General features: G+C 36.6%; 1 protein-coding gene across 2 annotated transcripts; it reads right to left on the bottom strand.

The window, feature by feature from the left end:
* Positions 1-10,480: 10,480 nt before the first annotated feature.
* Positions 10,481-15,516, bottom strand: LOC144341335 (double-headed protease inhibitor, submandibular gland-like). 2 transcript variants are annotated; one of them, XM_078004490.1, is made up of 6 exons: positions 15,373-15,516; positions 14,770-14,783; positions 14,124-14,242; positions 12,477-12,519; positions 11,130-11,236; positions 10,481-10,674 (listed from the first exon to the last, which is right to left on the bottom strand). In XM_078004490.1, exons 1-6 carry the CDS (start codon positions 15,437-15,439, stop codon positions 10,629-10,631), a joined length of 396 nt encoding a protein of 131 aa, XP_077860616.1. In that variant the 5' UTR covers positions 15,440-15,516; the 3' UTR covers positions 10,481-10,628. The 2 variants fall into 2 exon arrangements, with proteins under 2 accessions (XP_077860616.1, XP_077860614.1); XM_078004488.1 differs by lacking the exon at positions 15,373-15,516 and having other exon boundaries at positions 14,770-15,282.
* Positions 15,517-16,127: the final 611 nt, after the last annotated feature.

The raw sequence follows: 16,127 nt of genomic DNA, 5'->3' as shown, positions 1-16,127 counted from the left end.
GTGTGAGATGGTATCTCGTTGTGGTTTTGATTTGCATTTCTCTGATGAGTAGTGATGATAAGCATTTTTTCATGTGTCTGTTGGCTGTATAAATGTCTTCTTTTGAGAAGTGTCTGTTCATATCCTTTGTCCACTTTTTGATAGGGTTGTTTGTTTTTTCTTGTAAATTTGTTTGAGTTCTTCATAGGTTCTGGATATTAACCCTTTTTCAGATGAGTAGATTGCAAAAATTTTCTGCCATTCTGTAGGTTGCCTGTTCACTCTGATGGTAGTTTCTTTTCTGTGCAGAAGCTCTTTAGTTTAATTAGATCCCATTTGTCAATTTTGGCTTTTGTTGCCATTGCTTTTGGTGTTTTACACATGAAGTCCTTGCCCATGCATATGCCCTGAATGGTATTGCCTAGGTTTTCTTCTAGGGTTTTTATGGTTTTAGGTCTAACATTTTAGTCTCCAATCCATCTTTGTTGGGGTCCGTGCCGGGGGTGGTGGAGAATGAAAGAACACACAAAAGACAAAGACACACAGAGAACATGGCGGCCACGCTCAGAGCCTCCGCCTCACTTTATTTATACCCCATAAACCCCACGTCAGCAGAAAGAATGCAATGCAAAACAAACTTTCTTTTCCCAGATGTAACCTTCTACTCAGTTCCTTGTTTCTATGCTCTTCCTTATCTGCCCGCCTTCTTGGCGCCTACGGGAGTTCATTAAAAGTTCAATTGGAGATACTGTCCTTGAGCCCTATCTATTCTCAGCATACTGTTTTCAAAGGCCCCTGCAATCTTGAATTAATTTTTGTATAAGGTGTAAGGAAGGGATCCAGTTTCAGCTTTCTACTTATGGCTAGCCAGTTTTCCCAGCACCATTTATTAAATAGGATATCCTTTCCCCATTTCTTGTTTTTGTCAGGTTTGTCAAAGATCAGATGGTTATAGATGTGTGGTATTATTTCTGAGGGCTCTGTTCTGTTCCATTGGTCTATATCTCTGTTTTGGTACCAGTACCATGCTGTTTTGGTTACTGTAGCCTTATAGTATAGTTTGAAGTCAGGTAGCATGATGCCTCCAGCTTTGTTCTTTTGGCTTAGGACTATCTTGGCAATGCGGGGTCTTTTTTGGTTCCATATGAACTTTAAAGCAGTTTTTTCCAATTCTGTGAAGAAAGTCATTGGTAGCTTAATGGGGGTGGCATTGAATCTATAAATTACCTTGGGCAGTATGGCCATTTTCACAATATTGATTCTTCCTATCCATGAGCATAGAATGTTCTTCCATTTGTTTGTATCCTCTTTTATTTCATTGAGCAGTGGTTTGTAGTTCTTGAATACGTCCTTCACATACCTTGCAAGTTGTATTCCTAGGTATTTTATTCTCCTTGAAGCAATTGTGAATGGGAGTTCTCTCATGATTTGGCTCTCTGTTTTTCTGTTATTGGTGTATAGGAATGCTTGTGATTTTTGTACATTTATTTTGTATATTTATATAAACTCTGATTTTCTCTTAACAAATCACTCCCAATATTTTTTAAAAAAAGATTTTTCTAAAAATGTAGAAACCATTGTCTTTGTTTGCTGGTACTGCACCTTTCTTATTATTTTATCAACATATAATTCCCATCTTTATTTTGCTTATTTTGTTATTTTTGACTTAGAAAGTATTTGTTATTAACTTTAAGATCTCTACTTTCTTTCTTTTTTTTTTTTCTTTTCTTTCTTTCTTTCTTTCTTTCTTTTTTTTTTTTTTTTTTGAAGCAGAGTTTCACTCTTGTTGCCCAGGCTGGAGTGCAATGGCGTGATCTTGGCTCACTGCAATCTCCGCCTCCTGGATTCAAGCAATTATCCTGCCTCAGCCTCCTGAGTAGCTAGGATTACAGGCATGCACCACCATGCCCGGCTAATTTTGTATTTTTAGTAGAGACGGGATTTCCCCACATTGGTCAGGCTTGTCTCGAACTCTCGATCTCAGGTCATCTGCCCGCCTCTGCCTCCCAAATTGCTGGGATTACATGAGTGAGCCACTGCGCCTGGCCAAGATCCCTACTTTCTTAATAAATTTCACAAAAGAGTATTCTGTGATTAGGAATTATTTCACTTATACCATATGCTTGTAATAAAATCAACAGCATGAATACCAAGGCTTATTTGGTTAAATCGGAAAAATACAATTACAAGTTATGATTGACATTTTTATCTAATATCAGCTTCAGGTTTCACTTTACATCTCAATTTTGTTTTGGTTGCTGTTATGAACAGAATTATATACCCCTTAAAATCATATATCATGATCCTAATACCCAGTACATCAGAATGTGACAGTATTTAGAGATAGGGCATTTAAAGAAGTAATTAAGGTTAGATTAGGTTATTGGGGTGGGCCCTGATTCAGTATGACTGGTGTTCTTATAAGAAGAAAAAACTGGGATAAAGACAAGCAAAGAAGAAAAACCATGAGAAGGCTCACAAAGAATATCGCCATCTATAAGCCAGAGATAAGTCAACCCTGCTGACACCTTCATCTCTGATTTTCGGCCTCCAGAGCTGTGAGCTAATTTCTGTTGCTTAAGTCATGTAGTCTTTAGTACTTTATGATGACAGCCCTGGCAAATTAATACAGTTGCATGTTTAGAACACTTAGATTCACAAAGACAAACAGTTGAACATGTTTTTAAATAGCTCCTTTGGCTTTTCTGAAGCACTTTTAAATTACATTGACCATAAGTTTCATAGAGAAATGGTAGATTTGTTATTAAATTTCAAAATTAAATTATTTATATGGTAAAACACATAGAGCAAAATATTAATGGCAAAATTTTGGAGGTGGGTATATGAGTTTTGCCATAAAATTCTTTCAACTTTTCTGTATTTTCTGGTATTTGATAATAAACTGTTGAAAAAAATTAAACAACTATGAATATCACTCACTTTCATTTATTGATCAGAAATGGATTTGGAGAAAGTTAATAAGTGCATTCTTGACCAACTGAGATCTTCATGATTTAGAGAAAAATGCAATACTTTTCAAAAATATTTTATAACTTGAGAATTTAAAAAATCTTAAAAGCAGTTATTAGCTATCACTGGTAAATACTCATTCAGCCAGTTGAAGAAGTCAAATTAAATTTCCCTTGCATGTTTAATTTAAATTATAAAATTATTGCTATAAATATATCAAAAATTTGTAATGTTGTGACTAGCATTGAGCTCATTGAGCTTAACAAAATTATCAACAAGACAGAAGGTAAAACAAATTTTATTTCAACATTTTTAATTTTAAGTAATAATACCTTGAAATGTCTTCCTCAGGTTAGTCAACTACAGATCTCTGTTGACATTTTTTTCACAGGGCATTTAAGTTGGAGGCTGGACAAGGCAAAATACTCACAGGACTAGGAATAAATGAAATCACTCATATTGACAGGCAGGAAGGCTGGTGTAGGCAAAATAAGCTATCACCATAAGCAGAAGATACTGATAGAAAGAAGTAGAAAACAGAAAAGAATTTACATCCTGAAAGAGATAAAACAATAAATTAAGAGAATAACAATTTGAGGTCAGAGGGTACTATGTCAGGGAGGACACACTATGTAGGCTGAATGTGCTTATCTGGGGCCAGGGCTAGGAGAAGCAGACAAGGGGATTGTTTTCTTGGTATACAATCCCAAAGACAGAGGAAGGAATATCACTGATACCTGAGCAGTGAAAGCTCTTAGTGTTTGAAAGAGTATGTTCAAATTTACAAGAAATAAAAACAAAAAAAAAACCCATTAAAAAGTGGGCAAAGGGGCCGGGTGTGGTAGCTCACGCCTGTAATCTCAGGACTTTAAGAGACCGAGAGGAACGGATCACAAGGTCAGGAGTCTGAGACCAGCCTGGTCAACATAGTGAAACCTCATCTCTACTAAAAATACAAAAAATTAGCAGAGTGTGGTGGTGGGTGCCTGTAATCCCAGCTACTTGGGAGGCTGAGGCAGGAGAATGACTTGAACCCAGAGGCCGAGGTCGCAGTGAGCCAATATTGTGCCACTGCACTCTAGCCTGGGTGACAGTGTGAGACTCCGTCTCAAAAAAAAAAAAAAAAAGTGGGCAAAGGATATAAACAAACATTTTCAAAAGAAGACATTTATGCAGCCAACAAACATGAGAAAAAGCTCAATCTCACTGATCATTAGAGAAATGCAAATCAAAACCACAAACTACAATGAGATACCATCTCATGTCAGTCAGAATGGCAATTATTAGAAAGTCAAGAAACAACAGATGCTGATGAGGCTATGGAGAAAAAGGAATGCTTTTACACTGTTGGTAGGAATGTAAGTTAGTTCAACCATTGTGGAAGACAGTGTGGCAATTTCCTCAAAGACCTAGAACCAGAAATGCCATTGACCCAGCAATCCCATTACTGGGTACATATACAAAGGAATATAAATCATTCTATTATAAAGATACATGTATGTGTATTTTCATTGCAGCACTATTTACAATAACAAAGACATGGAATCAAACCAAATGCCTATTGATAATAGACTGCATAAAGAAAATATGGTATGTAGACATCATGGAATACTATGCAGCAAAAATAGGGAATGAGATCATGTCCTTTCCAGCTTTTTCACATTCAGTATGATGTTGGCTATGGGTTTGTCATAAATGGTTCATTATTTTGAGGTATGTTTCTTTAATACCAAGTCTATTGAGAGTTTTTAACATGAATGTGTGTTGAATTCTATTAAAAGACTTTTCTGCATCTATTGAGATAATCGTGTTTTTTTTTCTTTAGTGTCATTTATGTGATAAATCACATTTATTGATTTGCATATGTTAAGTCAGTCTTGCCTCCCAGGTATAAGGCCTACTTGATCATTTTGGGTACATTTTCTGATGTGCTGCTGAATTTGTTTGCCAGTATTTTGTTGAGGATTTTTGCATTGGTTATCTAAATTTTTGTGGGGTCAGTGGTAATACCCCTTCGTTGCTTCTAATTGTGTTTATTTGGATGTTCTCTCTTTTATTCTTCATTATTCTAGCTAGTGGTCTATCTATTTTACTAATTTTTGTTAAAAAGCCAAATCCTAGATTCCTTTATCTTTTAAATGGTTTTTTTTGCGTCTCAATCTCTTTCAGTTCAACTATGATTTTGGTTATTTCTTGTCTTCTGCTAGGATTGGGGTTGGTTTCTTCTTGTTTCTCTAGTCTTTTTTAATTTTAATGTCAAATTGTTAAATTGAGATCCTTCTAACTTTTTGATGTGAGCATTTAGTGCTATGAATTTCCCTCTTAACACTGCCTTAGCTGTGTCACAGAGGTTCTCATACGTTGTATCTTTCTTCTCATTAGTTTCAAAGAATGTCTTGATCTCTGCCTTAATTTCATTATTTACCCACTAATCATTCTGGAGTAGGTTGCTTAATTTCCATGTAATTGTGTGGTTTTGTGTCATTTTCTTAGTCTTGATTTCTAATTTTATTGTGCTGTGGTCCAAACGAGTGGTTGTTATGATATCAGTTATTTTGCATTTGCTGAGGATTGCTTTATGTCTGACTTTGTGGTCAATTTTAGAGTATGTGCCAGGTAATGATGAAAAGAATGTATATTCTGTTGTTTTGTGTCGAGAGCTCTATAGGTCTATCCGTTCCAGTTGGTCTAGTGTTAAGTTCAGGTTCTGAATGTCTTTGTTAATTTTCAGCCTCAATGATCCGTCTAATACTCTCAGTGGGGTGTTGAAGTCTTTCATTATTATTATATGGAAGTCTGACTCTCTTTGAAGGTCTCTAAGAATATGCTTTATGAATCATGGTGCTCCTGTGTTGGGTACATATATATTTAGGATAGGTTTTCTTGTTTAATTGAACCGTTTACCATTATGTGATGCCCCTCTTTGTCTTTTTTGGTCGTTGTTGGTTTGAAGTCTATTTTGTCTGAAATTAGGATGGCAACCCCTGCTTTTTTCTGTTTTCCATTTGCTTGGTAGATGTATTTTGAGCCTATAGGTGTCATTGCAAGTGAAATGGGTCTCTTGATGAAAGCATATGTTGTGTCTTGGTTCTTTATCCAGCTTGCTGTGTTTTTAATTGGGGCATTTAGCTTATTTAAATTCAGTGTTAGTATTGACATGTGTGGATTTTATCCTCTTGTCATGATGCTAGCTGGTTATTATGCAGACCTGTTTCTGTAGTTGTTTTATAGTGTCATTGGTCTGTATACTTAAGTATGTTTTTGTGGTGACTGGTAATGGTCTTTCCTTTCCATATTTAATGCTTCCTTCAGACGCTCTTATAAGGCAGGTCTGGTGATACCAATTTGCCTCATCATTTGCTTCTGTGAAAAGGATCTCATTTCTTCTTTGCTTATGAAGCCTAGCTTGGCCAAATATGAAATTCTTGGTTGAAATTTTCCTTTCTTTAAGAATGTTGAATATTGGCCCACTATCTGTTCTGTCTTATAGGGTTTCTGCTAAAAGGTCGGCTGTTAGTCTGATGGGCCTTCCTTTATAAGTGGCGTGCCCTTTCTCTCTAGCTTCCTTTAATATTTTTTCTTCTATTTTTGAAATTGGAAAATTTGATGATTATCTGTCTTGAGGATGATATTCTTGCAAAGTATCTTACTGATATTCTCTGCATTTCTTGAATTTAAATATTGGCCTCTCTAGCCAGGTTGGGGAAGTTCTCATGGATGATATCCTGAAATATGTTTTCCAAGTTGTTTCCATTCTCTCCATTTATTTCAGGAACACCAATCTGTTGTAGATTTGGTCTCTTTGTAATCCCATATTTCTCAGAGTTTTTTTTTTTATTCCTGTTTTTTTTTCTTGTTTCTCTATTCTTGTCTGACTGTCTTATTTCAGAAAGCCAGTCTTTTAGTTCTGAGATTTTTTTTTCCCTCAGCTTGGTCTATTCTGCTATTAATACTTGTGATTGCATTATGAAATTATTGTAGTATATTTTTAACTCTATGAGGTTGGTTATGCTCTTTTCTATACAAGATATTTTGTCTGTCAGCTGCTACATTGTTTTATTGTGATTCTTAGCTTTCTTGGATTGAGTTTCAACATACTCCTGCATCTCAATGATCTCCCTTTTTATCCATATTCTGAATTTTATTTGTGTCATTTCAGCCATTTCTGCCTGGGTAAGAACATTTGCTATAGAACTGGTTCAGTCGTTTGTAGGAAAGAAGGCAGTCTGGCTTTTTGAGTTGTCAGAGTTCTTGTGCTGGTTCTTTCTTACTTGTGTGGGCTGACATTTCTTTAATCTTTGAAGCTGCTGTCCCTTGGAATTTTTTTTTCTTCTATTCTATTTTATGACTTTGAGGGTTTGATTGTGTGTATAAATTGGATTCAGTCTCATGGCTTCATTATTGGAAGATTTTAGGGGGCAAAGGCTCAGCTACCAACTGCTGGATTTTCTGCTCTAACTCTGGGGGACTGTTATTAGGCCCCAACTTTGTTCTCTGGCTCCTTGAGGTTAGAAATTCATTATGCTGGGGATGGGGATCAAAGTGCTTCCAGACCACTGGTCACCACACCCTGATTTGTGGTGATAGCCAAAGCAATTTGTAAGGTGAAGGTGGCAGGACCTGTCATTGTTCTCATGTGCCAGCAGTAGTGGCAGCAACAACATGGCAGGGTGCTTGCTCATCAGCTGCAGAATGGTGCTAGGGGATATCAATAAAGCAATGTGGGGTGTGGCTGTGGACCTTGGGGAAACTACAGTGGGGGAAGGGAGCAGGCAGGCTGGTGCATGTCTACAGAGACTGCTGTCCTGGTCAGGTGCAGTCTGCCAGTACAAGAGCTATGTTGAGGGTCTCCAGGGCACCAAAGTCTGCACTGCAAACAGACACAGCAAGGCTGGGACCCCAAGGTAAGGCCAGCAGACTAAAAGGTGCTCAGGTTGACTGGTCCTGTCTGATGAGCAAGACCTCCCTGCAGAGTTTAGGTCTGGCAGTTCCCCCAGGGCTAAAGTCTCCTACAGGAGCAAGTTGAGCCTAGGGGTATGGGCATCCCTGGACAAGCTCCACTACAGATGCTCCCACACCAAACCCTCTGGGATCTACACCAAGTGGAGTGCTGCCCCTAACACTTCACTAAGCAGCTGTCTCTGCCAACTCAAATGTCCATGGTGCTTGAGGGGTCTTGTCCCACCAGGATTCCAGAAGCCTATCGTCAGAACAGGTTGCTCCTTGCCAGTTTAACTCAATCATTCCCCTAGAGTGGTTGGGGGCTGGGAATGAATCTCAGTGTGCTGTACAGTAGCCCTGTGCAGGGTTCCCAGTAATTTTTTTCTTTATAAATTACTTAGTTTCAGGTATTCTGTTATAAGCAACACTAAATGGACTAATTGCGGCCCTCAAAGAAGAGGAAATTCGGCTTCCAGGCCACCTTCAGAGTTGAGTAGCAATGTCAATACACCTCTGGGATTTCCAGCCTGCTGCTCTGTCTTGCAGATTTTGGACTTTCCAGCCCTATAATTGTGTGAGCCAGGGACTTATATCTCCTACTCTGTTGCGCTCTCTCTCTCTCTCTCTCTGTGTCTCTGTCTCTTCTCTCTCCCTCTACACACACACACACACACACACACACACACACACACAGTCTTTATTATTTATGTATTATATATTTATATATTATATATATTATTATATATCAGTCTGTTTCTCTGGAGAACCCTGACTAATAGAGACTAATACAGTTGCATTAATTCTATCATCTTGCCACTTGTTTTCCATTACTCCAACCTATTTTCCTTCATTACTTCCTTTTTATTTTCTTTTCCTTCTTTGGACTGAAGTTTCTTTCTTTTCTTTTTTAGTTTTTTTCTATTATTATTCCATTTTATTTCCCTTATTGGCTATTTAATGTTGTTTTAGGGTTTAAAAATATACAATCTTAGTTTCTAACTAAGATCCCAAAATATATGTATTCTCACTGTGTAAGTCTAAATGGTATGATATCACTTTACTTACAGTATAAGAAATTCATAATAGAATACTTTCATTTCTCCTGTCCAAGTACCATCCTTTATGCATATAAAAAAAAGATAAAAATAACACTCTAGTAACCTAGCTGCAATAAACTGAATTGTATTCCCCAAAATTCACATATTGAAATTCTAACCCCTAATGTGACTGTATTTGGAGATAAGGCTTTTAGGACTTTATTAAGGTTAAATGAGGTCACATAATGGTGGGCCCTCAATCTAATAGGATTGATGGCCTTGTATAAGAAAAAAAGATAACCCTCTCTTTCTCTTTTTTTTTTTTTTTTTCCTGTCTCTGTTTCTTGTCTTTTTCCCACCATCACCCACATCATGTGAGGACACAGTGAGAACAAAGCCATCTGCAAGCCAGGAAGACAGGCTTCACAAGGAACTGAATTAACCAGCACCTTGATCTTGGACTTTTCAACCTCCAGAATTTTGAGAGAATAAATTTACATTGTTTAAGCCATGCAGTCTGTGGTATTTTGTTACAACCAAGAAACAAGTAGACTGATTGATATAGTATGTCATTACCACCTCATATCTTTCTTTTTGTCTTGATTAAACGTCTAATAGTATGGTCCTTGTGACCTTGTATAGTAATTAACTCCTTAAAAGTATGTCTCTCTCACTAGTCTGAAAATTTCTTTATGAAATGGATTCCTCTTTTGCCCATTAGTATTGCTTTTCCCCACACAAAACATTGCTTTACCCTTCATAACTTTTCTATACATGTTGCTAGAACACACATACACACACACACACACACAGACACACACACACACACATCTCTCCAGCATATCTGGCATGTATTTAACCAACCTGTGTTTAAAAACCATGTGCTCTCCACAGTTAAATTTATAGGGCATTACTGTGTTCCAAACTTACTATTAGAAAATTCTTTTCTTTTTCAAGGTGCAATATCTCTCTCAGCAAGTTGAATTAATTCTCTGGGTGCTTTCTATGGCATGCTAGATGAGAAAATTCTGGAGTTTCTCTCTCATGATGGTTTTGAATATATCCTCATCTTTCCCACCTCCATCATATTTTCCTGAGGCCTTTTCAGTGACTTCAACATTTAATCAATCAGATCTTGTTTTTAATGTCCCCGTCCTTTCAACATAATGCCTTCTTTTGCATGTTTCCATATGTGACTGAGTCCTCTTTAAATGATGACACCTAAAATTTATGTTATTACTGGTCTGTTCTGATTAGTGTATAGTATTTTGGATTTTTACTTTCTCCAAATCTAAATTTTTCATTCTTCATTAGTGTGCCAAAGATAATATGAGACCAATGGACAGGTCCGTCCTCTGACTCATGTTAACTTAAAACAATTGAGTCTTTTAAAAATGATATGAGCATATTCTCCTCTCACCATTATGTGTATAGTACCTAGTTCCCAATTTGTGTAGAAATAGAGAGAATCTTTCCATATGATTTTTAGCTTAGGAAAATGACCATAGATATTCCCCTTAAGAGAAGAATCACATCCACAGACAGGCCTGATAGTCAGTTTCTTGCTGAGAATATTTTATTGAAGACTCAAATCCATGTTTGTACCAGATTATTGCTTGCCTCCTCAGTCATCCATGACAAACTGGTTATCTAAGTGGAATCTGCCAAAGGAGACTTGATATCCTTAAGCATCAGGGAGATTCAGCACAATCCATAATTTTTCAACCAAATTGCACCTTGGCTCCTCCTATAATAAAAGTTATTATTATTATTTTTTAAAAGGATGGCTTTGGAAATATTAAATGAAAAGTTTCATATTTTAGATTAAGCCAGCTAGATGAGTACATGGCATTAAAAATGAGTAATTAATCACTAAACTTTAACATGGTAGAAAAGAGACTTTTCATGGTAGTAAGAGCCAGAGTCAGAAGCCAAAGAATCTGTAAATTTTTCTGTTAGCAGCCACTTAGTGATGTTGACCAAATTTTTTATTTTCTTAGCATCAACTTTTTCCTTATATATTTTCTTACTCTTTTCCTCTCTCTTTTCTTCTTTTATTTTCTTTATTTTTGTAAAATATTATGATAATAATCGCAGTCTTATGCTTCATAGTAGCATCTAGCCTGTTAGGAACAAAGATTGTTTCTGGCTATTTCTGTGAGAGGCTAGTTTTGCAAATAATACATTAAATTCAGCACTTACACAACAGCATTGCAAAAGATACATCTGTTGGAATATACATTTCCATCGGATCCACAGTGAGGTTTGTAGTCCATGGTACACACCTCAGAATACCTGGTACACTGAATCTGCCCCATCGGAAATAAACAAACAAACAATGTTTCATCTTTCAAATCATTAAATCATAGGAAACAAACTTTTAAAAGATCTTAAAAGACCATTCATTCCAAAATTCCATATGCAAAAAATATAGCTGCTGCAGCTTACATACTCTGTCTCCACAAGGCTGGGAGTCTTGTCACAGCTAGGGACAGCTCAGTCCAGTTTAGGCCCTCCCTCTCAGTAATTCCCTGTATCTAAGTGATGAATACACCTTGTGGATTCTATCTGGTACTTCAGTTCTGAGTCAGTCCTCTCCTCATCATGCTGTCATCCACTTTATTCACGCCCTCAATATGTCTTGTTCAAACGACCCCAATTTTCTGCCAATTCTCTGCCCATTCTCTATGCTTATCTGAGGTTTCAGTCACTCTCCATACTGATGCCAGACTGATCTTTTAAAAAGCAAAATAGATCTTACTCTTCAAATACTTAACTGATTCTCCATGAGGAGATAATCCTCACCTGACTCATGCTTATCTCTTCAGGTTTGTCTACAATGTCTTCCTCATCTTACTCTAATTAAACCTCAGGACTGAGTTCCCAAGTATTTCCTGCCCCTGGATACCTTTGTGCTTTTGCTCTTGCTGTTTTCCTATCTTGCCTGACCTTTGCCAACTGTATGCATCAGGACAACTCCCACTCCTTCTTTAAATGTCATTTTAACTACTTTTAAAACAGTTTCATAATGATACTTCTCTCTCTCACCCATCAAATTCGGTTAGGTGCCCATCCTAAAAATAAACTGTCTTTATTGTCACATCCCCATGTTTATAATTATCTTATATCACATTTTAAACTCCATTAGAATTATTGACACTCCACACACATAGCTTTTTACCCCTGAATTAATTGTGTCTACACTTGTTTTTAATTTTTTCATACTTTATTTATAAGTTTTTTATTGTTATAAGAGTGTCTTTGAGTTCTTAATTTTCCTTGAAATCATCACCTTTTAGTTGATTGCAATGTTAGAAAATAACTACATGGATAGCAATATATTCCAATTAAGGGCTATGAGTTAGTTTTGTGAACCCTTCCTCTGCTATATTTCAGATCTGCTTAGGTTGGCCAAATGCCTTATCTATGAATATAAATAGTCATACGTAATTTTTAGAATATGTATTTTTAAATAGTTGTTTTCTATGAAAGTGAGGCATATTGTAATATTTTACATTAAGAATAAATAAAATTTCTGCATATACTTACACATTCACCTTCATGAAGTTTTCTGGGTTGAAATTCTTGATCTCTGGAAGAGAATATTTTATTGAATGCATAATGCTATAATTTGAGATTTCATAGTCTACAGAGTAAAATAGTCATATGTTATTTCTTTGTTGTCTGACCTAGACTGAGAATGAGAAGTTCTTGCTGAATTACTATCCCAGTTGGTTAATATTGATGGTAAACATCTTTGATATATGAACACTTTTGAATCAAGTAAGAATATAAGAACATAAAATCAACACTAACGGTAGATTGAGCATTTTTTAAAAAATCCTGTGAATATTCGATGAGAATCCAAGGCATAATATAGTGTGAAAACATTCTTAACTTTGGAATTAAGAAAAAGAAAATACGCCCAAATCTTTTTCTGCCACTTAAAGTCTATATGATTTTGGTATAGTCACTTCTTTCTAAATATTAGATTTCTGCTCTCTAAAAACAGGATGTTAGATAATATAATTTTAATCTCTTCTGGTTGCATTACCATATGAGCTAACATGTACTGAGAGACCTTATTCTGGATAACACTTGCTGTTATACTTGACTTTAAATTTTCAAAAGGACTAGAAAACAGGAGAAAAGAAGGAAGAAAAATATAAGAAAAAAGGAGCATACTTCTATAAGGCACTCTGTGTTGGCCGCTTAGCTAAGATTTGGCATACTTTATCACAGTGAATCCTAAATTCTATTATAATTTCTGTCTTAGAGATAAGAACACTGAAGCTTGTAGTGACTTGGGTATTTGCATAATCTACAAATTGGCATCTGGATTTTAATCTGAATGTTTGACACCAAAGCCCATGATTTTAACCATGAATCACAAAGTATTGAATTCATACTACTGGAAGGCTGGTAATAATCATTGTTTCATTCTTCTAAAGTCTCAGATCTTGTTAAAAGTAAAGATTTAATATTAAACTTGTAGGGCTAGTAGTGGTGGGGATATGCTGATTCCAACTATTCATTTGTACTATCATTCTCTTCCCTCAACTTTTCTGGATGATCATGAGAGGAAACACAAGTTCTTAAGGATAGATCAAAGTCATATATTTCCATATAAATTCACAAGGCTTTATGTGTCTATGGCTAACAGCCTAAATAGAAATAGCTATCCTCAAAATTCTCCTGTGGAGGAAGAAAAGTGTAGGAGATTCATGAAAATGTGACCAATATATATTTCCTGCTTGAGACTGTTTCCTTAAATGTAATATGGGTATCAAATGCTTATAGGTAACAGCTAATACCCCAAAGATAGCATATAATGTGAATGAGAATTTGGTTGAATAACAAATATATTATATATATATGTGTGTGTATATATATATAATATGTGTGTGTATATATATGTACAAAAGTAATTGCAGTTTTTGCCATTACTTCTAACAAGTACACACACACACACATATATATTTACATACGTAAATCCACATATACACGTATATGTATATTTCTTTAGCGATATAGCTAAGCTTTTCTTTTTCATAACTTTAACAGAGCAATGTCCATGGGGTATTGAAGAAGCACACAAAAAGTGGCATTTGGGAAGACCAAGAGGATTTTGGCAGTGCGGGCTTTGTAATCATAAAAAAAGAAGAGATGGGGCTTCAAATTGAGTGTAACACTTACTGGTTTACCATGCACAATGTGCATTCATTACTGTAAGTTTTCTGATCTGTGCCACATATTGGTCTCCAGTCTCTTGGGCATGCAGTCTTTAAGCCTTTAATGTATCTGGAACAGTTCACCTGCAGTTGGAACAAAAAATAATGTCCTATATTCCCATTCTTAAATTCTATTCTTGTATCAAGATGGTGAAGGGGAAGGAAGTGGAAAGAGAACTAGCCTCTTCAGCTTTTCAATGAACACATCTGGAAGATCTTCTATGAACCGGGTGTTGTGCTACAGAAACAAACAGACCAGAACATGCCCTAAATAATAAGGGAATTTTTTGTTTAACAAGGAAGTATCAATCTCTCCTTTAAGGGTTCTAATGAAAGTCTAAAGGAATAAGGAATGTGAAAAATGCTCAGAAAATTTAAAATGCCATACAAAGATAAAAGTTTACTTTATCTGCAGTTCTTTTACAAAGATGTTCCTTGTGCAAGCTTCAGAGAAGGAAATACCACCAGGAGGGTGCAGAGCAGACATATTTTTACCTCCAGAGGAATTACGCGAGTCCACTGTGAGCCAGTTTAGCTGCTTTCACAGCTCTATTTGCACTTTCACTATGACTTCATTTTTATAAAGACCACACAGAGACAGTTGCACTCACCTTTGTCCCTTTTGTTTGATCACCAGAAAAGAGCGAAGCAAGAGTCAATTGAAGAGGAGGAGTTGTAGAAAGAACAAATTGCACAGTTAGAAGTGCAAAGCTAGATCCCCATTGTTCACGGTAACCAAAACCCACTTCCCAGCAATAATCCTTGCCCAGCCCAGCCCTAAAAGAGGCCATTTCTTTATGAAAGTCCAAACTCAGGATCAAGATAGAGATGTATGTGGCTCTGATTTTTTAAAAAATCCAGTAAGGAAAGCTCTGCTTATTAAGAAAGGGCTGTCACAGATATCCAGGAGTTCCTGTGGGCATTCCCCGAATATGTTGGGATGGTTTATGGTCCCAAAGCTTTATAGGTCGTTTCTGAAAGGACCTGAGGGATCCTGATCAGGAATGGAACATACAGCCACAATCCTTTTATTCCTCTCCTCAGTCTCTCTTCCTTACACTAAAGATCTGACCCATCTCACTTTTGTTAATCAGGTCAATTCAAACAGATGCCTTCTAAATTTTCTCTAGTTATTAACGCTTATAATTTAATGAAGGCTGAATATATTACAGTTAACATAAATGCGTGACTATTGGAAAGAAATCCTGACTTGCCAGATAGAGAGGTAGCCCAGGCAGTGGCTGCTAGAGCAAGGATGGCAAAAGCAGTGAAGCCTTTCATAATGATGATAAATGCCAATGATGGAGATATGCTGCTCTGAGCCAAGGAGTCCAGGGAGAGACGAGTGGTCTATCCCATACAGGTATAAATACACACACAAGGCAGGGTACCTCCCACATCCAAGACCGACATTTTCAATGATGATTGTTTGTTAACTCAAGATAGGGTATTTGCTTCATTTGTCAAGGAAAACCACATGCCAAGCCACGTGGCATTTCAACATGCCAAAGGTCATGTTGCAATTTGATCTCTAATGTGGAAATGTTGGGAGGTGAGGCCTAGTGGGAGATGTTTGGGCCTTGGAGGACCCCAAAATATACACATTTCTCATGAATAGATTAATGTCCTCCCTTGGGAGTGAGTGGGTTCTCACTATTGAAGAACTGGATTAGTTACCAGAAAGAAGGTGTTATAAAATTGAGTTCAGCTTCCTAGATTGTCTCTCTTCCTTGCTCTCTTGCCATGAGATCTCTTTGAACATGCCACTCACTTTTATGCTTCTCCACCGTGTTTTGACCCAGAATGTAGCCTCACCAGAAGCCAGTCAGATGAGGTGCTATGCTCTTGAACTTAGCTTGCAGAACAATGAGCTAAAAAACCTCTTTTCTTTATAATTTACCTAGCCTCAAATATTCTGTATAGCAAAACAAAATGAACTAAGACAGCTAATCTGAGGTAAGCATCCCTA

The sequence above is a fragment of the Macaca mulatta genome, chromosome 6, assembly GCF_049350105.2.
Source record: "Macaca mulatta isolate MMU2019108-1 chromosome 6, T2T-MMU8v2.0, whole genome shotgun sequence".
Taxonomy (NCBI): domain Eukaryota; kingdom Metazoa; phylum Chordata; class Mammalia; order Primates; family Cercopithecidae; genus Macaca; species Macaca mulatta.
Note: the sequence above shows the minus strand (reverse complement) of the source record. Positions and strands in the feature narration are given on the sequence as shown.

Coding starts and splice junctions, on each gene's coding strand:
- LOC144341335 (XM_078004488.1), bottom strand. CDS start 14,949: ATGGCCTCTTTTAGGGCTGGGCTGGGCAAGGATTATTGCTGGGAAGTG. Junction 12,520..14,123: donor ACATTGTGCATGGTAAACCA/GTAAGTGTTACA, acceptor ATTCTCTTCCAG/AGATCAAGAATTTCAACCCA. Junction 10,675..11,129: donor ATCTTTTGCAATGCTGTTGT/GTAAGTGCTGAA, acceptor CTTTTATTATAG/GAGGAGCCAAGGTGCAATTT.